Below are 25,585 nucleotides of genomic sequence, written 5' to 3' on the forward strand. Positions count from 1 at the left end.
ATTTTGTTACTTAGGGCAGTTATTTTCAACTTGTCATCTGAATATCTATTTTGGGGTTCTTGTTCACTGACTCTTTTTAATAATGCATATTTGTTAAACTTACCTTTTACTTTCATCACTGTGACAATTAATTTCTGAGAAGATTAATTTGTCACTGAGATATACAGTGATGGTCCTTTCTTGGTATAGTGATACCCCGGCACACTGGTACACTGAGTAATCAATAAATGCAACTATGCCTGTATCTATCTTATTAACACTATTGGCAATGCTCTGATCACACAGACTGCACCATTTAAATAAGGATTCCAAAGGCCAATTTCTAAGTAGTGAAACAGATACTATTTTAGCAAGGTATTTAAAAATTCTGAGCAGAATGAAGTATGTTGATTCAGGGCCACCACAGAAGACTGTATCCATAAGAAAATACCTGTTGAAAAGGGCTTGCAGGTCAAGTGAATCTGATCTTTAAGCCTCTCTGCCTCAGAAAAGGAACCCTTCCCAACGGTGCCTTCAAAAGTTCTCTTTCTGTAAACAGGCAGCTTACACAGGGATGCTTCTTTTAGCAGTGCAAAGGCTGATCTAAACATTGGAAACCTTGAAATGCAGTGATAATTTCAAAAATATCATTTTGGTTTGAGTTGTTCAGATAGCAAAATTTTCATTGGAATCTCTAAAAATTTGATAAGAAAACACACACACACACAGAAGAGAGAGAGAGAGAGAGAGAGAGAGAGAGAGAGAGAGAGAGAGAGAGAGAGAGAGAGAGAGAGAGAGAGAGAAGAGAGAGAGAGAGAGAGAGAGATATTTTCAATATCTGTATGGCCAGATTTTTCTTCCCAGGGATCTCAGATTGGATTCAACCTCCAACATTTGTGTTACCAGCTGAGTATGCCCCCAGGGACTCCAAAGAATGGTTTTAGCATTCTCAGTTGGGGGCTAATTTACCCTCTAGGGCACATTTACTCACAATTCCAGTTAATTAGAGTGCCCAGAAGCTCCAATGGCCTCAGTAGCTGCTAACCCTAGGATGGACAGTTCAAAATCACCAGGCTCCCAGGACAGAAAACGGAGCAGTAAAGAGTTCCAGTCTCAGCAACTCATAGGGGCAGTTAGTTCTACTCGGTTCCATGGGACCCCTGTAAATTGGGGTCCGCTGGATAGCAGCGAGAGTTTTGAGTCTGTAGACCACAGAGGAGTGTTCCTACTGAAGGTGAGGACACTTCCTTACTTACAACCAGAAATCTCACAGTTCCAATATAAAGTCCAGATGTTTGCTCTCAAGCCTCCTTTTATATCTTGTATTGCACAATTCAAGTCCTACCAAAACCAAATGATGTAGACAGATCTTTTCCTCTAATCCTTTGGGGAGAGAAAAATCTCTAATTCTATTAAAGAAGTATTGACGTGTTACAGTCAATGCTCCCCAATTCGAATGGGGAGTGTGAAATAGACAGGGTCTGAAGCTCACCCAGGGAACTTACCGTAATTATAATGCCATTTGAGGTTCTACAAACGTAATAGTTACAGCGATTGAGATCAATGCAGGACAACGTGTAATCTTTAACATTATTGATGATCTTACTATAACGGAACACCGTGATTGTCTAAAAGACACAATTATAAACTTTTTTTTTGAGGAGTGGTGGTCGCTTGTCTCAAAACAATGGCATGAAGAAGGCATGGCAGCGACTAATGGGAATAGACTGATAACCTTACCTAGTTGGGAGTATTAGATCTTGAGATCTAAGGAAGAGCTTGATAAACTGGTTACTGATACAGACTTTTAAACTACAAACCTTAATAGGCTTGGTTTCTAAGCAACAGGTTTGAATGTATAGGATGCTTCCAAAAGTTGGTGGGGAAATCCTATTATCCTTTCATTTCATTACCAGCGAATTTGTTGAAGCCCCATTCACAGGTGAAAGGTTAACTGAGCTTTTAGAACGAATGCAGCCACTTTTATTTTAGGCCAGATGCTATTTTAAATATGCTGTCCTGACCTAGGGGGGCCTCAGAGGAGCCTTGGTGTCAGTGGTTAGGCCTTGGGCTGCAAGGTGAGCAGTCGCTCAACAGGAGAAAGGGTTCATCTCGGAAACCTACAGGGGGGGGGGAAGGGGGAGGAGGGGAGGGTGTCACTTCTACCCTGTCCTTTAAGGGTCAAGAGTGAAAATCGGCCCGATGGTAGTGAGTTTAGATTTATTGGTTTTACCGTCCACTATTAATGATATCGTGCTCCATGACACTGCAACACGAACGTCTGGGCTTGGATGGCTTTAGATGGGCATTCATCCAGCCTCGAGTCCAGGGACCTGCACGCGCACTGTCTCTACACAAAGCCTACAGGTAACACGCATTCCGGCGGTCTAGACTCGAGGCGGTCTTTTGTAACCAAGCGCACCCTTGAACTCTCCTCCAAAGGGACGTGCGGCAACGCCAACCCTTCCAGGACCCGAACACCTGGCCGAGAACAAACGGACCGGTCGAGGGGGGCACAGGCGTGTGCAGCGGGGACGCGCTCAGCGGGCGGCCCGCGCGGGGGCGGCCGGTGGTCGGGCGGCCGGGGCGGCTGGAGCGGGCGGCCGGGGCGCGGGCGCGGGCGCTCGCGCGCACTCGGAGCCCCGCCCTCCGCCGGGGCGGGCAAGAGCGCGCCAACTGCGGCCAGAGGCCCCGCCCCCTCGCCTGCCGGAGCCGGAGGGCGCGCGGCGGAGCGCTCAGTGGGCGGGGCCGCCGCGCTGGGCCGTGCCGGTGCCTCCGCGCTGCCTCGGAGCTCGCACCCGCTCGGGGGAACATGGCGGCGGAGCCCGTGGTCCCCGCGCTCCCCGGCAGCGGCGGCGTGGGCGGGGGCGCGCCGGCCGGCACGGTGCCCGTGCTCTTCTGCTTTTCGGTCTTCGCGCGGCCCTCGGCGGTGCCGCACGGCGCGGGCTCCGAGCTGCTGATCCAGAAGTTCCTCAGCCTGTACGGCGACCAGATCGACTTGCACCGCAAATTCGTGGTGCAGCTCTTCGCCGACGAGTGGGGCCAGTACGTGGACCTGCCCAAGGGCTTCGCTGTGAGCGAGCGCTGCAAGGTGCGCCTGGTGCCGCTGCAGATCCAGGTGGGTCCCACCGTTGGGCTCCGCGCCCGGCGCGCTCCCCGCTCCGGCTCCCGCCCCCGCCCCCGCCGCGCTCATCAGGTGCCCGGGGCGCCCCGCCTCCCAGACGCGCGGGGTGGGAAGGGCCGCGCCCCGCCGACTGGGCTCGGGGCCAGCTGGGTGCAGGCGCCCCGCGAAGGTGACGGTCACCGGCCGTCCTCGGTCAGGGGAGGGGCGTGGGCCTGCACGCCGATCGGTTAGCCCGCTGACACCCCCACGTGCGCGCGGTCCTCTGCTACCCGCATCCGCTTTGTGTGCCAAGAGCAGGGCTCAGCCTCTCGGCCAAGCCAAGGACTGTGCAGGGCTTGTCTTCCCCACTCGCAGAAACAAACTTTAGGAATCCAATCTCCTTCCTCCCCTTGTTTTCCCGGAGCCCTTGGGCTCACTTGCCTCCGCCCTGTCAGTTGAATGTATCGATTATAGGAAGGGGCGTCACATAGTTCGTGGGGAAATTCCACGAATTTTGTGACGCTCCCTCCTATGTGTCACCTACATTGAAAAAGTCATTTGACCCCGGGATTTCAGTGTCCTTTTAAAGATCCAATATACGTTATACCTGGTGAGGCTGGCGGAGAAAGTCATTCTACTGGAGGGTCATTTTAATAGCTTTATTTGCTCATTCGTAGCTATGATTCAGTACAACGTAGATCCGAATCTCAACATTTCAATCCTAACCCCCCCCCCCTTCCCTGGGAAGCTGATAAACCATTTCTTGAACTGATCAAACTGAAGTGTGGCATTGAGGGTAGAAGAGATTTTTAATACGAAACTCTCGTAACCTGAGGATTCTTCCCTGGTTTTCGTTTGGGATGTGTAGTGTGCTGCAGAATTAGCTGTGTCAGGCCCTTGTGCAAAGCATGTGTTTTAACCGGAGGAAAGTTCCTTGACCAGAGGTCAAGGCTGTGAGACTGCTACGGGGACCCGGGGAGGGCAGACCGGTGATCTCTGAGAACCTGGAGTGGGCTTTGCTGCTCCAGGTGCATACCATTTCCTGGTCTCATGGCTGTTGCAGCCTTCCTTGTGTGCCACTTTAGATTGTGTTTGTCAGAGAACTCGCCGAACTGGATGCCCCTTTGTGTTTATAAGGACAGAGTCGAATTCTAACTTAGCCACCAAAAAGTTACACCGAGTTTGCCAACTTCTTGGTGAAGCATTTCCTGTTGGGGTTAACAGGGGAAGGTGGGCTGTGTTTCCCCCAAGACGATCCTGTCGACAAACTTGTACCCATCACCCACTACATGTGTCAGGAGTTTTGTTTTTAAGATGAGTTTTCACTTGGAAAAATTTCTTTTCAAGGCAGTTTGTTGTAGGCCTTGGTCTGAGAACTCTTTTAAATTAAGCATTCAAGAAACTAATGTCAATGTATATAGTTGAAATACCTTGTTTGGTCTTAAAAGATATGTGACTCAAATAACTTGTGGCTTTTGAAGTATTAACTTTGGTGTAAAAGAGAATTCCCAGTTAATCGTTTTTTTATGGTGAAATTGGCTTACAGTCTGTGTCATCCCTTTAAAAATGGTTTATTTTTCTCATTCCAAGAATTTTTAGGCATTTCATGTATTTTCCTTCTATATTATCTCTAAGAAATCGTAAGGGGCCCTGGTGGTATAGTGGGCCAGCCCCTGAGCTGCTACCCACAAGGTCAGCAGTCAGATGGAACACCGCAGCCTATCCATGGGAGGAAAAAGAGGGTGTCCACTCCCACAAACCAGGTAACGTCTCGGACACTCAGAGGGGCTGTTCTGCCCTGTCTTGTCATGTCCTTGACTTTCTTCAGCCAATACTTCTCCCAGATTCCCACTGCCATCGATTCCAACTCATAGCAACCCTAAAAGGGTGGATGGGAGCAGACGGCTTCATCTTTTGCTCGCAGAGCAGCTGGTGGTTATCAATCAGCCCAGCACTGACCCAACAGAGCCACCAGAGAAATGTGGAGTTGGTCATGATCTAATGCATGTACTAAGCCCAAGAAAGGAAAGATGTTTCTTATCCCACCTACTTTACAGTATTTTTGAGAACTGAGCTGTCTCATAGGAACTGAGAAGTCAGCAGTTTGAAACCATCCTTGGGAGAAAGAGGAAGCCTTTAACTTTCATAAATATTTAGCCTCACAAACCCACAGGCCCAGTTCTACCGCTGTCCTACAAGTAGGTCACTGTGAGTGAGAATCGACTTGATGGCAGAGAATTGAGAACCTGTATCATCCTCGAGACTTGAACGATGTATAGCTAGAAGAGATCATGGAGTTCGTCCCACATACATCTGAGTGGCACTTTAAGAGCCTGGCATAGGGGGAATGGGAGCATGGGTACCATCCAGTTCATATTCCCTATCTAATAAATCCCCTCTTTCATCTGGCACAGAGAAGGGCATGTAGAGGTGAGCTAGTGGTGCGCAGCAGGGCCTCACTTAGAGCACACCACAGTGCTCCTGGGTTCTTAGCGAGGCGATTGGCGCAGTGTGGAAAGCCTCCAACAGTGATGTTGTGGTGTCATTTGTCTTGGTGTTGCTCCCTGCTTTTTAGAAGAGGTGCTTACCACGTGACAAGACTTGGGGCCCATCAGTGAGATCGAGGCAGTAGGTGTGGGTTTGGCCACATGCCTTCCACTGTAAACAAACCTCCGTGGGCCCAAGCTCCCATATGAGGGGCTTTAAAAAGTTCCTGGGAAACTAGGATGAAGAGCTACTGAATGGCATTTTACATTTTCTGAAGCCCCCTTGTTTGTACTAGAGTTTATGCTTAATTTGCATAGGCATCTGGGTTTGCTTTTGTGCTTTTTCGTACTTCTATTGTGAATGACCTTTCGTTTCAAGTGCCCTTGTGCCAACCTGCACCCGTGGTTAGTAGTTCTCTGGGAACTGATCTGGAAGACCCCACTGCCCCCAGCAGATGGTGGTAACTTTTACAATGTCATTGTAAAGTAACTGAGTATCTACTGACAGCCCAGGTAGCAGACACCGTAGCTCCTGTTTCATGCTGGCTTGTCCGCCTGTAGCTTTGCTGGTGCTTGAAGTCGGATGCATTTTGAGACTCAAGGGATGGAATGTGAATGAGGTAATTATAATGTGGGAATTTAGACCACTTTGACAACGTTCAGGTTTTAATTTTTTAGAAAGTATTTCCCACGTTTTGGATTTAACCCTGGAAATGACTGTACATTTGACATCCTACCTCTACCAGTGTAGCACTCCTCTGACCCCAGGTAAGGCCCAGCCTAAGTAGAAGAGAGAGGTGGACGTAACCATTAAGAGAAAGAAGCCCCGGACAGGAATGTTTCCTTCTGGATGTGGGGAAAGGCTTCATGTGGCAGAAGGGCCTCCTTGGGAGGCTTATTTGGGCCTTTTCTTGAGATGGTTAATTGGGGCAAGATTCACCCCAGCCAGCATTTTCTTGATGCTTGTTTTTATTTTTTAAACGGCCCGTGGACATTTCACAACTGGAGGAGCATAGCATTCCCAGAGAGAAAGCAGGATGTGGAAAGAAGAGGCAGAGGAGATAGTTCACCCTCTGGCACACTGGTTTGAAGCCGATCATTGGACTGCTTCACTCCCGTCTGACTGCTCAGGCTGAGAATTTGCATTTCCACTCCAGATCTGTTGAACCAGAATCCATGGACCCTTGTGCAGGTGTGGTTCTGAGTCCGTGTTTCTGGGATTGGAAGTGTGAAATATTAGCAGGGGGTCGGACTGGTGTGAAGGTGGTGATTTTTGATTACAAGACCCTTTCCACAGAAGCAGAGCACGTGGATGAGTGAGTGCAGAGAAACTCTGAATACGGACACAATCTATTTCCTCTCTGTTTTCCGCATAGAGAGGCTGTGTCAGGGACACGGAGAAGAAACAGCTGGATCCTGAGGTCAGATAGGGTGGTGGTGGTGGTGGTGGTGGTGGTGGTGGTGGTGTGTGTAAAAAGCCTTAATGCCCAAAGAATACTACATCCTTTTTGTCTCTTAGGAATACCTTAGAGACTACCTGTAACTAAATGGTGGTTGAGGGTGAGACCTGTGATCTGCATTTGGAATGGTTTTTCTTCCATATCCAGAGCTAAGAGGAATCCTAATTGGTTCCTTATGTGCAGACTCGAATGTCATTGTGCTCTCAGGCTTTGTCCAGCGTCTCCGAGCTACAGCCCTAGAAAGCCTCCAATCCATTGATGAGTGTAGACAGCTGGCTGCTCCTTGCAGTTAGAGACCTCATACCTTTACCTGATTAGCTATAGTTGTGAATTATGCCAGTGGGGGTGTGTTTATGATAGGTGACTCAAGTATGTCATTAAAAATAAGAGTGCCATAATCTCTTCTAGCCTAAATTAAAATGCTGAGACCAGTTGTATGACATCCGAAAATTTGCTTTATGATTAATTTGCCCAACCCTGCAGTTTATGCGAACGTAAGTTAGGCAACATTAGTGTTTCGACATAGGCTTATCTCTTGAAGGATCTTTATAGTAAATGGCATTTTAATTTCATTAGAGAATAAGTTTTATACATGTGCTGTGTTTTATAGTGCAGTGTATAATGCTTCATATATGCAAGTTCTCAAAGCACCCTAAGGCATTTAATCCTTAAAACAACCCCTTCAGACAGATAACCGGTACAGAAATGTAGAGCTGATAAAGGGCTTGGCCCTGATTTCATATGACTGGAATTAGAGAAACTGAGATTAGACACCAATTCCAGTGACTACCTCACTGAACTGAGCAGGGATCTTTGTCTCGTGGGGCAATCATGTCACAGGTGTCTGTTTAAGGCAAGCCTATATGGAACAATTGAGATCCTGGTGGCATAATGGTTACGCATTGGGCTGCCAACCTCTAGGTTAGCAGTTCAAAACCACTTTCCCCGTTCCACAGGGGAAAGTTGAGGCTTTGCACTTCCCTCGAGTTGCAGTCTTGGAAACTACAGGGGCAGTTCTACCCTGTCCTGTGGGGTCTCCCGGAGTCAGAGTTGACTCGATGGCATAAGAGCCCTAGCAGACCAGTGCTTAATGTGCTCAACTGCTAACCGGGAGCTGCCAGATGTTCAGTGAGAAAAGAGATATGGCCATCCGCTTCCGTGAAGATTTACAAGTGGAGAATCCCTGTGGTATCGATATGGGTTTGGCTTCCTGTTTGGAGGCAGCTGGGCTGTGGTATCAGATTCCCTTGGACATGCTTTCGGAATGAAATAACAGCGCAACAGATCCCCTTCCAGACTCTATACCAAGCAGATTAGACCCATTTTATAAGTGATGGGCTACTGACATTTTGAAAAGATCACTTCTACCATTCCAATGATTTCACAGTACTGTGGGCAGACAGACCACGCAGCATGCAGTACTTTGATGGAGAGGACAGATGTAGGGACTGGGGCGTCGGGATGCTGGGCCAGCCCCCCTGCACACAGCTCTCTTTTGTAGTCGTTGGAACTGAGAAAGGGTGAGGCATAAGCCTTGCTGGTTCCGAAGGTGCTGTTGGACAATGGTTCTGAATGCCCAGGGCAGTAGGGAAGTTTGATACTGTTTGATTGTGGTAGTAATGGGCCTTGGGGTAAAAAGCAACCTCAGAGTATGAAACTGCATCAAACCCCAGCTCTGTCAATTCTTGCCAAAGTGCACCAACCTTTATCCTGCAGTTTATCTATCTCTTCAATCAGGAGTGGGGAATCTTTTTTTTTTCCTTTTCTTTTCTTCCAAGGGGCTTTTGGATATTTATAACATTCCTGGACCCTACTGGTCAAACATTTAATTAACTCACCCTAATGGGCTCACTGGAATTGCTTCTTGTTGGTGAGGCCTGTGATATTAGCTGATATTGAAGATTTGGCAGGGCTTGTGTGACCTGAAGGCTGGATGTTCCCCTTCTTTGTCTTAAACTCTTGTTTGAGGAAGCTATTGACAGCGACGGAAATTCTACATTTTAATAAGTTCCGATCTGTAGGTGTTATGTGTATGTATTTTAGGGATGCAAATAGGTGGCATAGATATGTGAAGGTGTGTATGTACACGTAAATATTCTTACACGGGATCCTCTCGCGCTTCTTCAATTCGTGTTGCTCTGTAGTTGCGATTCCTTTACTCGGTAGTGTTTCATCAAGCCCTCTTGTAATTTACTGCGGAAGGGTTGGCGCTCTTGTGGTTGCCCGCTGGGAGAGTTTTCGGTTATCTGTAATGGTTGGGTTTAAGAGAAAGTCTTGAACCGATGTGGAAGAAGTTCCTGAATTGCAGTTGTGATGTCATTTTAGGAAGAGCCTGTTGGGATTCGTGTGGATTTGAGGTGAGAAGCGGTGGTGGTTGCACATCATGAGAGTGTTTAAAATTGGTTCTCACAAAGCCTCCTTTTTGTGGTAGGGAGATTATGTGTGAGGTAGCTAGCATCTTCTTCAGAACTCCTGCAGTGTAGGAGCCCCATCCCCATCCCCCAACCCCACTTTCTTTATAAAAAAAGATTGACAGCAAAGTTGAAAAAAAGAGAGAGTTCCAGTCTGCCAGCATGCGCTTCCTTTATTGTTAATCATCTTCTGTTTCTGTGGTGCCTTTGTCGTAAGTAAGGTACCAGCCTGATATATTGCTATCAACTAAGCTCCATCCTTTATGCAGATGTCACTGGTTGAACCCACGGTATCCAGTGCCTGTTCTTCCACATTAACATTCCGTTGTTGTGTCTCTTTAGGTCTTTCTGGGCTGTGACAGTTTCTCAAGCTTTGTTTGTTTTGGGGGCTCTTGACACTTTGGATGGGTCTGTGGTCCGCTGTCTTGGTAGAAGAGCTCAGCTTGCAGGTGTCCGGTGGTCTCCTGGTTAGCCTGGGTGGTGGGATTTTGAGAGGAAGATGAGCGGTCATATTCATCACATTCTATCAAGATCGTTTGTACCATCAAGATGACATCATCGATCCCACATTTCTCCATGGGAAGCTATCTTTTCCCCACCCCCACCTCTGTTTATATTCTTCGGAAGCAGATCACTGAGTATAGCCCAAGGCGGTGGGGGAGGTAGGGCACGTGTCGTTTATTGGATGGCAGTCAGACCTTCATACAGTATGCTTTGACACTGCATTTATGGTTTCTTGCCTCATTTACTGGGATGGTGTCAGTGATGAGTCCCGTTCTGGAAAGGTTTTGTGCTGAGGATTGTTGTGTGGTCAGCGTTTTCTGACCTCAATCTGTGGCTGCTGTGACATCCGTCTCCTGCCCGGAACTGGATACCCAACAGCTGACATGCAGCACCTGGAAACACCAGGCAACATGAAGCCTGCCAGGCCATCTCTTGGAATAGACAGAATTTCTCAGTAGGAAAGGTTTTAGTCCTTTAAATACCCAACTTAAAAACATCATTGATCCTTTTATAGTGTAATCCTTCTGAAATAGTTGAACATTTTCTTAATCAGGATATTGATATTGGTAGAGTTTTCCAAGTTTATAAGTTATATACAGATCCATTCCTAACTGTGCATTTTAAGTGAGTCAGAACCGGTGCAGACGGCTCCTGTTGCAGTGGGTTAAGCACTGAGCTTCTCACTACAAAGTCAGTAGTTCTAACCCAGCAGCCACTCCCTGGGAGAAACAGGAGACTAACTGATCCTATAAAGAAATAACAGTGTCAGAAACCTATGTGATGAGTCGGAATCCACTCAGTGGCAGTGAGTTTGGTTTTTGAGCTTATGAGTCAGAATCAACTCGATAACAGTGGGCTGGTTTGGGGTTTTCGAGGAATGTCGTGGAGGCCAGGCCTCATCTCTGACTCCACCAAGGAAGAGGAGAATTCAGTGACGTGGAGGTCAGACATGCCTCCACCCTCCAACCTTCTCTACCCTGTTCTGACATCACCCATCCCACCCCTGACACCCTGCTGCTCTGCCTGTGATCGTGGCCACAGAACTCACAGACAATACAAACAACCAAGAGGTAATTTTAGGCGAGTTAACAGGTTACACCATCCGGATCAGAGAATATACGGATGCTGCCCTTTTGTCAGCAGCAAAGCCTCTCATGTTGGCAGGCATGTTTCCCTCAGGTCCTAGGCTTCTTTATCACATGATCCCTTGGCATCTGCCCTGCCGGGCCAAGTGTTATAAAGTTCCTTTAGCGCTGATCAGTGTCCACAGAGCACTCCACTCTGGAAGCCAAGCCAGCCTCCTGCACAAAGGCACTCAGCTTTACCTCTCCTGTCAGCCGGGAGGCCTGCTGCTCTGTCTCATGCTCTCTGCAGCCATTTCTCCAAGCAGTGAACCAAAAAGTGCCTCTTCCTTTTCTGCGTTTGGGATTCTCTTTCCTCCAGCTTCCAAGGTGGCGGCACACTTAGATCTAGTGTAGCGATTCTCAAATGACCCTTTCCCAGGGCTCGCCTGATTCATAATAGTAGCAAATCACAGTTTTGAAGTAGGAACGAAAATAATGTTATGGTTGGGGGATCACCCCAACATGAGGAACTGTATGAAAGGGTGGCAGCCTTAGGTGGAGAACCCTGCTCTAGTGAAGTGGTAAAACTGACCAATCTCCTCCTTACAGCCATGTTGGCATGCTCTCATCCAGTCTCTTGGTGGAGCTACAAAGGCAATGAATAGAAGGGCCTGTATGACCAAGTAACTTCACTTCATCGGAGTTACCTACCTACACACTGCCTTTGAGCTGATTTCTGTTCCTAGCGACCCTCCTTGGCAGGTAGAACTACACAGGGGCTTGGAGGCTGCAAATCTTCATGGACACAGGCTCTTCCTCCTGCACAGCGACTGTGTAGATTTGAACTGGTGACCTTCCAGGAAGCAATTTAACATTGAACTCACTGCCACCAGGGCCCAAAGCCTTTTCACTGACTTAAAAGCTGCACACACGTGCATGTAGTTGTGATGAAGAATTTGTTGCTGGTACGGGTTGGTTTGATTATGTTCAAGTGAGGACAACATTGCATGCTATCAAGGGCAAAGCGGAGTTGTCTTGAAGTCAGAGTTGCTGGAACCTTTGAGATGCTGACCGTAGACACCCTTCAAGCCAAGAACTGAACTCACTCCTGTGGATCAACTTTCAGCCATTGGCCTGTAAGGTGATCAATAATATCAGGAAGGCATGCATTCCTTAGAACACTCAATCATTCGAGGCCAGAAGATTGGCAGTTGTTGGGTGACAAAGCTCAGAAAGCAGGAAGGGACAAGAATGAGGGATGAACGGGAACGGGAAACACAGGAAGGAAGGGGCAAGAGTGCTGTTTCTTTCTGAGGGTTGTAATCAGTGACATGAAACAAATGTGTATGGATTGTTGAATGGAAAATGATTTGTTCTCTGCACTTTCACCCAATTCTCAATAAAAAGTTAAAAAAATTGCTTGAAATAAAACCAATTACCTTGTCCCATTTGACAGGGTGACTCCATGATTGAGAAGAATTTAAAGTTTTCAGTGGCTGGTTTTTCAGAAGTTGGCCACCAGACCTTTCTTCCAAGGTGCCTGTAGGAACCTCTTAACTGTAGATTTGGCAGTCCAGCAAGCTGGTCATTTGAACCATCCTGGAGAACCCATCTTGATGATAGTAATAATTATGAATTTATTCTGGATTTGTCTCTGTTTTAGCTTTATATTCCATAGTCTGTGCCACAGATTATTTTAAATTCCAGTTTACTTGTAAGCTACTCTACTACCAGAGTCATGTGGTCATACAGCTCCGGTGGTCGGCAGCTCATGTGATCCTTTAGCATTTTTTTACTATTGTAATTTTTTCTGATTATTAAGTTAAATATATGTTTTGTCTTTAATACTTGGAAAAAAGCATTATGAAAAAAGTTTGTCAACAATTTTACCACTTCTGTGTAAATACCATGAACATATGTGCTTTACATTTTTTGTTTCTACTTTTTTACAAGATTGAAAGGCTACTGAACTGTAGTGTTTTATTTGTATTATGTTATGAATATTTTTCTTTTGATAATTGCAAAGTCTTTGAGAACATATACAGATGTTAGTTTAATTGGCTAAAAATATTTGCCAAAAAGACATGACTATTTATTAAACTATTTCTTTATTGTTGCTTTTTAAAATAATCTTTTTATCCTGATTTAGATAAAGGTTTACAGAACATGCCAGTTTTACATCCAACATATTAGACCCTTTGTTTCATTCATTGATTACAATCCCACACCATCCACAATATTCATCCCAGTTCTTGCTTGTATTTGCCCTTAGTCCAGCCTTCTGAACTATGTCCCTTGGCAAGTGCTGTCTTTTGGTCTCAAATGTTGTTTGTTCTGAGCAATGAAATGTCCCTCGTGGGACTGTTCACCTTCTCCGCGTGTCTTTTGTTTGCCTGACCATTGATTCCCAGGGCTTTTAGTTCTAGACACAAAGTGTGGCCAACTGTGGCCAGATGTTGTCAGGTGTCACGGAGTTGGTGAGGAGTCACAGTGACCCCGTGGATGGCGGAGAAACACTGCCTTGTCCTCGGCCTTCCTCACAGCTGGCGTTGGTGTTCCTGGTTATGTTTTGCTCCACAGTTTTTCTCCCATTCTTGCTGGAACCACCTACCTAATGTATCTTTTTCAGAGCAGTTGGTGCATCTAGTTAATCTGGGCCCAATGTTCCCAAAGTGATTTAACCTCCCGCTCCCTTTTCAGGGAAAACAATTACTCAGCGCCCTCATTGGCAATTACAGGCTTTGGTTCTGTAGCCACAATCCACCATGAAGGGAGGGAAAGCTGAGCCCATGTGGTCCTTTAGCCCTTTGGACTGATTTTTCCCACATTTCTTAATTTTTTTTCTGACTTTTCGTTGTTCCGGGTGGAAGGTGACAAATAGGTTGATCTTTGATGGCTGCTGCTGACAAGGTTTTCAGACCGTAGTCACTACTCACCAAAGTAATGTTGGTATATATCTTAACTTTTCATTTTCCTAAGCACTTCTGTGAGTTTCCTTGTGAATCCTTCTTCTCCTTGTAATTCAGATCATTTGGGGAAAGAATTGTAACAATTGAACAAGCAGATTAAAGAGTAGGAACGTTTTCCTTTATTGGCTTCCACGGAAAATAAGTAGCAGTGCATAACGTATGCTAAATCTTTTCCTTTATCCTCTTCCCGCAGCTCACCACGCTGGGAAACCTGACGCCTTCCAGCACTGTGTTCTTCTGCTGCGACATGCAGGAAAGGTTCAGACCGGCCATCAAGTATTTTGGGGACATTATTAGTGTGGGACAAAGATTGGTAAGTTTGCTTGTTTGTCTCCGTTTCCTGAAGCATAATACACATCTTTAGATATACACGTGCTGATTGTGTTTCCGTTGGTTGCTTTTGCAGCTGCAAGGAGCTCACATTTTAGGAATCCCAGTTATTGTGACAGAACAGTATCCTAAAGGCCTTGGAAGCACTGTTCAAGAAATTGATTTAACAGGTGTGAAACTAGTGCTTCCCAAGACCAAGTTTTCCATGGTATTGCCAGAAGTGGAAGCTGCACTGGCAGAGATCCCTGGAGTCAGAAGTGTTGTATTATTTGGAGTAGAAGTAAGTACTTTTAATATTTGGCATTTGATAATTATGGAAAAAATTAGTGTTTCCAGAATTCAGTTTTGTATAGGGAATAACATTTAAGCGACAATGATGAAAAATTAACTACTTAGTGGTATTGACTCTTTGCCCGGCACCGGTCTGAACACTTTTTTAACTTGTTAAATCCCCACAATTCAGTTCACTATGTGCTCTCAGTCTCCCATTTATGGATGAAGAATCAAGCACAGTCACCAAGATCCTAGCGCTGACAGGTATAGAGCGAGATTTGAGTCTAACTCATTCGGTCTGGGACTTTACATTTTAACCACTATCTTGAACACGTTTTCAACAGAGGCACTGTTATGAATGTCGAATGGGGTTTTGCTTTGGTTATGCTTTCGTACTACAATCCTAAAAGCAAGTAGTGTGCTGTTTTTCAGTACATGGTGGTAAAAATCCTTATGGACTCCTAATGTGGAGTTAGATTGATTTTGTGTATATGTTTTTTAACATAGACCAGCCGTTCTCAACCTGTGGGTTGCGACCCCTTTGGGGGTTGAACCAACGACCCTTTCACAGGGGTCGACTAAGACCATATTTCCGATGGTCTTAGGAACCGAGACACCACTCCTCTGCTATCTCCAGATGGGTCCACCCACATGCAGATACGCCCACATACAGGGGTCACCACAACATGAGGATCTGTGTTAAAGGGTCGTGGCATTAGGAATGTTGAGAACCCTTGGCATAGACAAATTCTAGGTAATTCATCATAGCTTTTTAGCAACTATTAGCCTAATATTAAAAACAAACTTGAACAAAAATGATAAAATCATGAAGTCAGAACAACAGTTTTATGTATATTTGGTATTATGTCTCTGTCAGCAGTTCTCAACCTTTGGGTTGAGACCCCTTTGGAGGTTGAACGACCCTTTCGCAGGGGTCGCCGATTCATAACAGCAGCAAAATTACAGTTATGAAAAGAATTTTACAGTTGGGGGCTCACCAGAACACGAGGACCTGTCTTCAAGGGTCGCGGCATTAGGAAGGTTGAGAACCACTGGTCTCTGCAGTTTTGATAGACTTCATTCTAGTAACCTCTCTGTCTCTCATAGCACTTTCAACTTTTCAACTTGGGTTTTATAATTTATTCATTGCAGTGGCCACCCAGAACTCACATGGGGTATTCATGATTATGAATTTTATGAGGAAAGTTAACAGGTTACAATTCAGGTGAGAAATGATCAGGGTATCATTGCACATTCAGAACAGTTTTTTTTTTTTTTCCTGAAGACAAACCTTTCTGACCCTCAGCCTCTTGACCTGGCCTCTCTGCTGCTTGGGCAATATTTCAAACCTCTTTTATGTTGCCAATAATACATGCCAAAGGGCATGCCATCCACTCTATGCCTCAGCCCAAAGACATTCATCTCCAGCTCCATGGGTCCGCAAACCCGGTTCCCTCAATGAAGTGCCCAGAGGTACCTCCTTTTCACAAGCCAGGACATGCGTGCTCCACCGCTGCCTCTCTTCTCGTGCTGTTACTGAGTCCCTCCTCCTACTTTTGGGATGGCTGGCTTTCTACCCAGCAAGATAGCAGTCACAGCTGAATCATTTAATCCAATCAGAATCTTCCCCAAACCTCCCTCCCTCGACCCATCAGAATAGGAAAGTTGTTTGGTGGATGGTCAGAAAAGCTATATTAGATAATTCACAATATTACATAGCTTTCAGTCATGGAAAATGTACAGTGAGTGTTAGTACATTTTGATTTCAATCATGAGAATATAGAGGAAGCTTATTTGTATGCATACAGTGTACCAAATGCTGTTGCTGACTTTTGCACATTTTTTGCTTGTTTATCATTACTGCCTCGCATGCTTAATCAGAATTATCCTTGAGCTGTCCTCCAATGCTAATTTTAATGAGCTATCCATTGATTATTTTCCAAAGCTTTTTTGTCCTATGAAATTTAAAGTTGGCATTATATTGATTATATTAACAAGTTATTATAGAAGCATGTGTTTACTCTCTATTCTTTGTTAATGAATTGGTACAAGTTGGTACTTAGAAAGATGGAATCCGTATAATGCATTTGCTGGTGATATAAACTGGATAATTTTTTGCGTGTGTTGCAAATGAATGGCCCTGGAGGTGGAGTGGTTACTCGTAATCACCAGCAGGTCTGAGCAACACGATAGGGCGTTCTGCTCCCATAAGCAGTGGCAGGTCTCGGGAACTCCTGGGGCAGTGCGACCTTGCCCTGCAGGGTTGCTGTGAACCAACATCTACTTGATGGCAGTGAGTTTGGTTCTTTTTGGTGTGTTGCAAATTAATTTTAGTTTGCCTTCCTTTTCTTATTGAATGCCTTGCAATGCCTGGATTTTTCCTCTGTTTCCTCATTCTGCAGTGCTGTAAAATCACTATGTAAGATTGGTGCTTGGTGTGCATGTAGAAATAAACTCAAGTGGAAGTGCCACTGATATTGAGTGGTAGCAGCAGCCTGGGTGACATGAAAATCATCCAGATGATCCAGATGAAAATCCTAAAACATACTCTCCCGTTGCTCTAAGAATATGCTCAACGTTGATAAAACCTCATTACTGATGTTAAAAAATGAGTAAACCCGAGTCAGAGATGTTGGTGTATGTTCAACATCACCTAGTTACCAGCGGCAAGGGTAGGTCTAGAACATAGGATCCCAAACTTACTTGGTCTACCATCCCTGTGTCAGAAAAGCAATTCCTCCGCACCCCCTGGCAACTAAAAGATTTTGTACTCTAGCCCATAGTCCAGGATAAAGTGTAGGTCTCTGCTTTTGTAGCCCCCACCCCCGCCTCCCCTCCCAGCTCTCACCCCACAGCATCGTGCATTTTAGGAAGCTGGTCTAGAACAAGGTCATTAAATTCGTAATGTTGGTTTTGCTTTCTCACAGCAGTAGAATTTGTAGAATATTTTCTATTTACTGTGTATGATTCTTCACTTTGCTGCTAGACTCATGTGTGCATCCAGCAAACGGCTCTGGAGCTAGTCGGCCGAGGGATTGAGGTTCATATTGTTGCTGACGCCACCTCATCAAGAAGCATGATGGATCGGATGTTCGCTCTTGAGGTAACTGACCTGCTTTAAAATAAATCATTTATTAAGTTTTCCTCATAAATTTAAAGAACATTTCTTGCTTTTCAGCAATAGCAGGTTTACTTCTTTAATGTGTGCTTTGTTTGACCGTACATGACTCATTAATTTCCAGAACGGTATCCGAGTTTATTTCTTGCATTCTCCTTTGAATTAGTAAAGCCTCACAACCTCCTATGTACCTATTTTACAACTTCCCTGTAGTTTTATACATGAACGATAGTGGTATTCCAAGAGGCCTAGGCTTAAAAACACCTTACTGCCACGGGTTCCATGCTGGCTCATAGTGATGCCATAGGACAGGATAGAACTGCCCCTGTGAGTTTCCGAGACGGTAGCTGTTCACGGGACTCGGCGGTCTCATCATTCTCACAGTGAATGGCTAGTGGTGTCCGACGCCGACTTTGCCAACTCATATCCACTGTGCTACCCCGCCTCCTTAGAGAACTTCTAATTAAAAACCATTCAACTCAGCCAAGACCTAGCAAGAAACCTGAGGTAAATTAGACCTAAGAATGGTTCTCCCTCCCGTAATGTTAGAATGCCTTCTGTGTAAATTGGATCACTGAGTTCCTTAACTATTCTGTTTTTAATAACAGTGGGAAATGTAGATTATTTTAGAGACTCTCCATTGTTCCATGCAAAGGTTGACCTGTCACCTGCTTGTGTGCCAAGTCTTCTAGTTAGCCTAAGGTGTCCTTTGACCATAAGGTAGAGCAAGATTCAAACTCAAAAACTCACTGTCATGGAGTCAACCCTGACTCCCAGCTAGCCCGGAAAAAACAGAGGAGTGAAAACCGGTAGGAGGAGGGCTGACGGGAAAGGCAGTTGAGGCTCAGTCTTCCCTTCTCTGTTATTTCTAAAGCAGTGAATCCTATTAGTGGATTATAGGTAGAAATAGTTTTATTATTTTTTAAACCTATTGCCAAATCCATTCAAAGTATTGAAACCTTCCTAGTAGCTAGATACTAAGTCAAGTATTGCTACTTCAATCTCTGCAGAGGTCTTTAACCCGATCTACAGGAAAGGAGTTAGTTCAACAGCGCCCCTTGGTGAGTTTCTCTAGAGCCTGATTTTAAACACTTCCCATGACAGGTCCTTACTCTCTCAGCAATCGGTTCTTTTTTCCTTCAGATAACCTTTATTGTAACGCAGAGGTCCAGAACTTAAAGTATTCCCAAGGAAGTAAAAAAAGCTAAAAACAAAGGAACAAAATAATTGCCTTCCTTGCTCACAAAGAAATGTCAAGGATGTTTCTTCTGCATTCCTGTACATTTACTAGACCTGTCTTGAGTGCGACATTCACCACAGTAATCCTATCTTTCCACAAGACTCAGTGGAAACAAAGCCAGCTGCTTACCATCTGTAGCCCATCCTTTGAGAGGCAGTGTGTGAGCCCAGTGATGAGGATGGCAGGTTCAGGCATTCGTGCCTTGAATAAGTGACCTAACCCTACACTTCAGCTTATTCTTTGTCGAAATGGAAATCATACTAGCCATCATAGGACTGTTGTGGGGACTAAATGAGCACACTACAGGACACACTCAACATGAACTATTAGTCAGTATTAGTTAGAAACTATTAGCATTAGAAACTGTTACTTTCTGTTTGAAAACAATAATTCCCACCAAATCAAAGTCACTGCCAGGGAGTCGATTCAGACTCATCACACCTCTGTAGGACAGGGTACAACCGCCTGGGGGTGTTCGGGACTGTTCGTCTTTATGGGAGTGAGTGCCCCTCTTCCTCCCCCACTGCTGCTGCTGCTGGTTTCAAAGGACTGATCTAGGGGTTAGTAGCCCAGCATGCACAACCCCCTGTGGCACCAGGGAAATCTGAGGAAGGGAGGGATCAACCATCTGGGCATATTTTGAGGGACCTCACCAGTGACCCACACAGGAGAACGGTGGGGCTTTCTGCTTCTCTGAGATTTACAGCTTCCGAAGTCCACAGGAGCGTTCTGCATCCTGCAGGGTCACGGTGAGTCCTGATCCACTCGGAGGAGAGGAGCTTGGGTTTCGGTGTTTTCGTCATTTGTTTGTCTGTTAGGGAGAGAGAGTAAGGGTGCCTAGTGGGTTAGGAATTGAGCTGCTAACCAAGGTGTTACCAGGGCCGTCTCATCGCCTGTTCCTCACACCCAAGACGAAAGGCGAGGCATTTTGTCCCCATAAAGATTGGCAGTCTCAGCGACCCAGCGGAGCCGTTCTTCTCGGTGCTGTAGTAGCTAGCTAGGAGGGGAATCGACTCGGCGGCCGTGAGTTTGGTTTGATTTGGTGACAACCAGCATTTCCTTTGGAAAGGATAAATAAATAAAAAGAATCAGATTAGGCCAAGTGGTAGTAAGGGAAACTTGCCAAATTACTCTGCCCCCTTATTTCTTTATTTTTTTAAAAAGGCGATTAGAACGTCCCTAAAATATTGAGAGCAGCATTCCATTTTGTCTTTGGTTCGTGACTGAAAGTTGAACAGAAATGCAGCCACCGCTTCTCTTTTTTTCTGTTCAGAACACAATCCAAGACTATTTCTTGTACTGACCTTCCCGACTAAGATTGCTGTATTCACCAGATTTATTGTGCTCACCATCGGAACTGCTGCAGGGCCAGGGTCTATGGTGTGTGCTTTGTTCAACAACTGTTCTTTGAGCATCTACCACGTGCCGGGCAGTCTTTCTTTCCGCCAGCAATTGTAGAGGCAATGAAGAAAGAGAAGAATAAAACTCTCCGATGCCCTGTGCTTCTGGGGAGTTTGTAGTACTTCTTGGAGATTTATTAGGCTTAATATTTTTCTTTCCTCTCCCTCTGGCTTTGTGCTCTTACATGTTTGGTTTGTAGGTCAGGGCATGCTTTCTTTTTTCTTGGCCCCGTTGGACTGGATGTGCGATGGGAATGGAAGAACTCTGGAAGCCGATTAAGATAGGTGCCCGGGTGCCTCAAACAGAGTATGAATTGCTCCCTTTTCAGTCAGGAGAGCAGGGGCGGCGTTGAGGACCAATATCCAGGTGCTGTCCTCGCTCCGCGTGGCGGCCAGAATCTGTGTTGTTCCTCCCCTCAGCCTCGTGCCGGCAGCCCTGGGGGAAGGTCTAGGAGCCAGATGGCCTCGTTTGCATTTTTGCTGACCCACGCTTTTCTCTCACATGGGTTCTTGGCCAGATTATGTTGAAAGCCAGTCCGATTGGGCCACATTCCAATCTTGAAGCTAAGCAACCCTGAGGTTTCAGTTTGCTAAATGGATTTCTGGGGCAAGAGGAGACATTCTCAGTCTGCTCTGCCACTCTGGCCTGATTCTCCACATCTTTGAGGACTGTCAGTGTGGAGTGGACCAGGCCCAGGGAAAGTGGCCTTTTTACAATGGCTTCTTCCTTAAACATGGGAGCAATCTTCTCTCCCTCCTGCCTCCTAAGCAATTAGAAAAATTAGTGAGCTCTGGGCCTTGTTGACATCTTAGGAGATGATGAAGCACTTTCACATACATTGGGAGTCCACGATTCAGGTTCAGAATGGATCTTTGAAAATCCACGTATTCCACCTGGAGCAGTAAGGAGGAGGAGGGTGGGGCAGAAGCTGGAAGCTGCCTTTGATGTAGGTCTGTAGACTGGATGTTCTGTGTCACCTTGTCACAACTGGTCTCCAGCTGGTCCTGTGTGCATCTCCTGTTCTTCTGTCTGCAGGTCAGCACACAGGACCTTCAGCTTTTCTAACAGCCCTGGAGGTGGCAGAGTGTCATAAGGGGCCAGCTGCCTATCAAATGATTAAAAAGCCTTTGAGATCTGCTTCTCTGAAGCCTGCAGGAAACTCCATGGGTGGTCCCCTTTTGCATGTAGAGTACTGGGAGTCAGAACCAACTGGATCGCACAGGAGGGTTTGATATTACAGCCAGAAGTCAAGCAAAAAGCAAAGAGCAAGGAATTAGGTTTCTAGATATATTCTTAGGCGCCCCAAGATACATGAGCCCTGGTGTTTATCAGAACAGAAGTGGCACTGGCGTTCTTGCTTGGTCCACTTCTCCCGTCCGCATTTTGGGAGAATAGGTGCATGCGGGCTGTCCAGGTGTTCTCCCAGAAACCCTAAGGAGTAGTTCTTTGTCCCAGAGCCTGGCTGTGAGTTGGAATTGCCTCGATGGCAGTGGATCTAAGGATCCCGCATGTTTAGGTGTGTGGGTCGGAACAACCTGCTTTTTCTTCCTTGTTTCGTGGGGTTCTGTCAGTAGCACTGCACCCTTTCTTGACCTGGAGGTCATGCTCCATCCTTGTTTTCTAACAAGCAGTATGGCTTATGCTTCCTTCTACATCCTTGCGGGAAAGAAGGAAGGGTCTGCCAGTGTGAAGGTTAGCAGGCCTGCACGTGTGCACCTCTGATGGAAGATTTAGCGCTAGTACTCAGACACAGTGATATCCTGGCCTCCGGTGTTTCTTTCTGTCCGAGGAAATGTTGAAACCTGGTTTTTCTCTGCAATACCCCCTTGCCCCTAGTTCTCTTGGTGGATAATTTGTAGAATAAGTTTGAGACCTCCTCCCACCTCCCAGGTTCTCGATGACACGTATGTCAGGAGTATGAATCCTTCCTTTCTTTCCCATCTCTGTTTTGTCCTGCTCCTTCCCCACCTCTCTCTGTCTTTTCCTTTTTCCCCCTCTCCACCTTAAAATTTCTCTCCTTCTTTATGACGAGTAGGGACCCCGTGGTGTCACACAGTGAGTTAAGCCATTGGGCTAGCTACAAGGTGGGTGGGTCCTTTCCGCTAGCCCTGCCAGGAGAATGATGGGGCCTCGCTGCTCCAGCCAGGTTGGCAGTCTCAGGAGGAAAGGGGAGCTGATAGTGCTGGTGAGTATATTACTCCGCTCGATGGGATTGAACAGCAGCATTGTATGTGAACGGATATATCGGATTGTGTTAGATATGTCAATAAAACTATTACAATATTAAAGACAACAGCAAAAAGATTTCCAGCCTGCAAAGCAATGTGGTCACTGCCAGTAACCCGATGGCAGTGGGTTGGGGTTTTCTGATTTCACTGGATTAATTTAGCAAGGGGCTTTGATCTACCATAAAGACTTTACCCAATCCATACATTGTGTATGCTGTTGGTTTTAAAACAGAAGCCCCGTTGATGTAGGGAGCGAGATACATGCTGGGCAGCTAACCGCAAGGTCAGCAGTTTGATACCACCAGCCACTCTACAGGAGAGAGATGCTTTTTACTCCCATAAAGAGTTACAGTCAGGAACTCACGGGGACAGTTCTACTCAATCCTCTAGGGTCCCAGGAGTCGCAATCAACTTGATGGCAGTGAATTTGGTGTGACTGGTGTATTCCTGTTAACGTTTACAAGAGTGGTTCTCATTATCCAGGGACACATTTTTAAGCCTCAAACGAGGCTGTTTTCTTCCACCAATCACTTCGAGGAAGAACACTCTTGTCTCTAGGAAGGAATCGCAGTGTGTGGCAGGTGTTGGGCGGGAAAAACAAAAACAAGAACGCGCATTTGAGTTTATTCAGTAGCTTTAATGCAGCTATATAGTCGCAACTTATGAAACGGGATAGCAGTAGAAGTTGATGGAAACAACCTCTAAAGTTAATTAAACCTTCAAAGCGTTAGTCCTCTTCTAATGTTGTTTTTATTTATTAAATGGCTTAATAAATAACTCCTTAATGCCAGGAAAGGTAAGCATTCACACACAGCCCGATCTCATTTCTCAGTTGCTGAGGGGAGAAGTGTGGGGAAAAACAACTCACAGGTATGTTAATAATAGGAACGGAAGCAAAAGAGTTTAATGCATTTAGAAAGATAAGTCAAAGTGAGTGGTGATGTGGAGCTGCCATCTGCAAAGCAGTAGTTAAGAAATAGCCGTGATTAAAAGGGTCAGCCTGTTCAGAGCTCACCCTTCTGTCCCCTCACCTCGCACTGCCTTAGTCTCTAGTTTTGATTACCCTCCCACCCCAGCACCTCTCAGCCATTGTCTCCCCGACTGCTCGCTTTTTCATTTTCACTTCCTGTGTCACCTGTTGCGGATAATCCTAATAGGTTTGTAGTGTGGCTACTTTTGAAATCTAACCCTGTCACTGGATTTCATCGTGTGGGCAGGGACTGCTATAGTTAGAAGAGCGAACAAACCCCATGGAGTCAATTTTGACTCCTCGAGCCCCTGCAGGCCAGGGTGAAACTGCCCTGTCAGTTTCTGAGACTAACTCTACAGGATTGAAAGCCGAGGAGCCGCAGTGAGCAATGCAACGCGTAACCACTGCGCCCAGGCTAATCACTGTGGCCCAGCATGCTTTTGCTGTGTTTATTGAAAAGGTGTTCTTTCGCACGCTCACTTCTTTCTTGGTCTTTTTCTTTTTAGCGTCTTGCTCGAACTGGAATCATAGTTACCACGAGCGAGGCCGTTCTGCTGCAGCTGGTGGCTGACAAAGACCATCCGAAATTCAAGGAAGTCCAGAATCTAATTAAAGCCAGTGCTCCAGAGTCAGGTCTGCTCTCCAAAGTCTAGGACGCCTGAAGGACTGACGGGCCCTTTGCCATCGGGACGAACAGGACTGGCAGCGCAGACGAGGCTGGCTCTTGAAGCCAAAACCTGGCGTGTTGGTTTTATTATTTTGCACCTCGTAGTAGAACTTAACCAGCTAGACCATTCTGGTACCAACAGTTAGTTACAAATGTCACAGGCTTCGGTGCTGCTGACTTTCTTGTTTTCATTAATGTGCTTTTTATTTATGAAAAAAAGAAATCACAGTGGAGGTGCCCATTTTGTCTACATTGATCATGACATCAACAAAAGCGCGCTCTTGTGGAATGTTCTGACTTGCGCACTGTAAAGAACAATAAAACGTATCAATAATTGGTAGACTTCTGTCGCATTGTAAGATGTATTTTATCAGGTTAATGTGGAACCATTGATTTTACTTTTCAAAGTGATTAAAGTAGAATTACTCTGTGAGCATTTAAAATCAGGATTCTGGACTGTCCTCCACAGTATTGTTGACGTCCTTATGGAGTGAGTTAATTTTTACCAAACCAAATTATATTTCCTAATTATATGTCTTCCTCGATTCTTCTGATTTTTGTATTCTAATCACCAATTCCGAGGATGTCCTCTTCTTTAGCTGAATCATTTGTGGAGAAAGACTCGTGGAGTCGTTGCTTACTCTGATTTTGTAAATGGATGGAATCATTGGCAGTGCCATGTGATCCGGGGAGGGCTTTTATAACCTTTTTGACATGTAACATTAGCTGAGTATCTTCTAACCGTCTTGAATAATTCATGCACTCAATTTAGCAAAAAGACAAAGGCTGAATAAAATGTCATTTTAAAATACCCGAAGGTCCCTTCGAATCATTTCCCCACGCACCCTCCAGATAGTGTCCGTGCAGAAGCAGGGGCATGAGGTCGTGGCTGGCCTCCCGTGCTCTTCTCTGTGAACGTGAAGTACTGGGCGGACCTGCAACGTTGGTTGATGTAGTGTGTGGAATATGGAGCACTGTTGTCTTCTATCTCAAAGTCATGAAAGAATATGTATTATGCAAATGAAATTACTTTATTCCCCACAAGATGGCTCTCTGAGTATGATTCCAGGGGTTCGAATGTTTATTTAAAGATAATAAAAGTTTTACAAGTGAAATCTCAACTCCTGGGAATTTTCAAAGAAGGAAAGTCCACGGTGGGAGGGTGGGCGGATTTTACTGGGGAACATTCTTCATCAAGAGCAGCGGCAATGTTTGTTTCTTTTGTCAATGGTAACAAATAGCTCCCTCGAGTTTTTCTTGTGGGCGTTTTGACTTTTTCATTTTTTTCTCCTGGTGAATTTGTGCATCCAAGGAAATGATTTCTTCACATTTCTTAAAAGTGGTTTTTAATAAATTGAGCCTAATGTTTCTCAAACTGTAAA

At 45.6% G+C, this 25,585-nt stretch overlaps 1 protein-coding gene across 1 annotated transcript; it reads left to right on the forward strand.

Moving 5' to 3' along the window:
- Nucleotides 1–2,733: 2,733 nt before the first annotated feature.
- On the forward strand, nucleotides 2,734–25,176 carry ISOC1 (isochorismatase domain containing 1). The gene is made up of 5 exons (XM_075543099.1): nucleotides 2,734–3,097; nucleotides 14,170–14,289; nucleotides 14,383–14,586; nucleotides 17,566–17,682; nucleotides 24,043–25,176. Exons 1-5 carry the CDS (start codon nucleotides 2,792–2,794, stop codon nucleotides 24,187–24,189), a joined length of 894 nt encoding a protein of 297 aa, XP_075399214.1. The 5' UTR covers nucleotides 2,734–2,791; the 3' UTR covers nucleotides 24,190–25,176.
- Nucleotides 25,177–25,585: the final 409 nt, after the last annotated feature.

The sequence above is a fragment of the Tenrec ecaudatus genome, chromosome 2 (assembly GCF_050624435.1).
Source record: "Tenrec ecaudatus isolate mTenEca1 chromosome 2, mTenEca1.hap1, whole genome shotgun sequence".
NCBI classification, from domain to species: domain Eukaryota; kingdom Metazoa; phylum Chordata; class Mammalia; order Afrosoricida; family Tenrecidae; genus Tenrec; species Tenrec ecaudatus.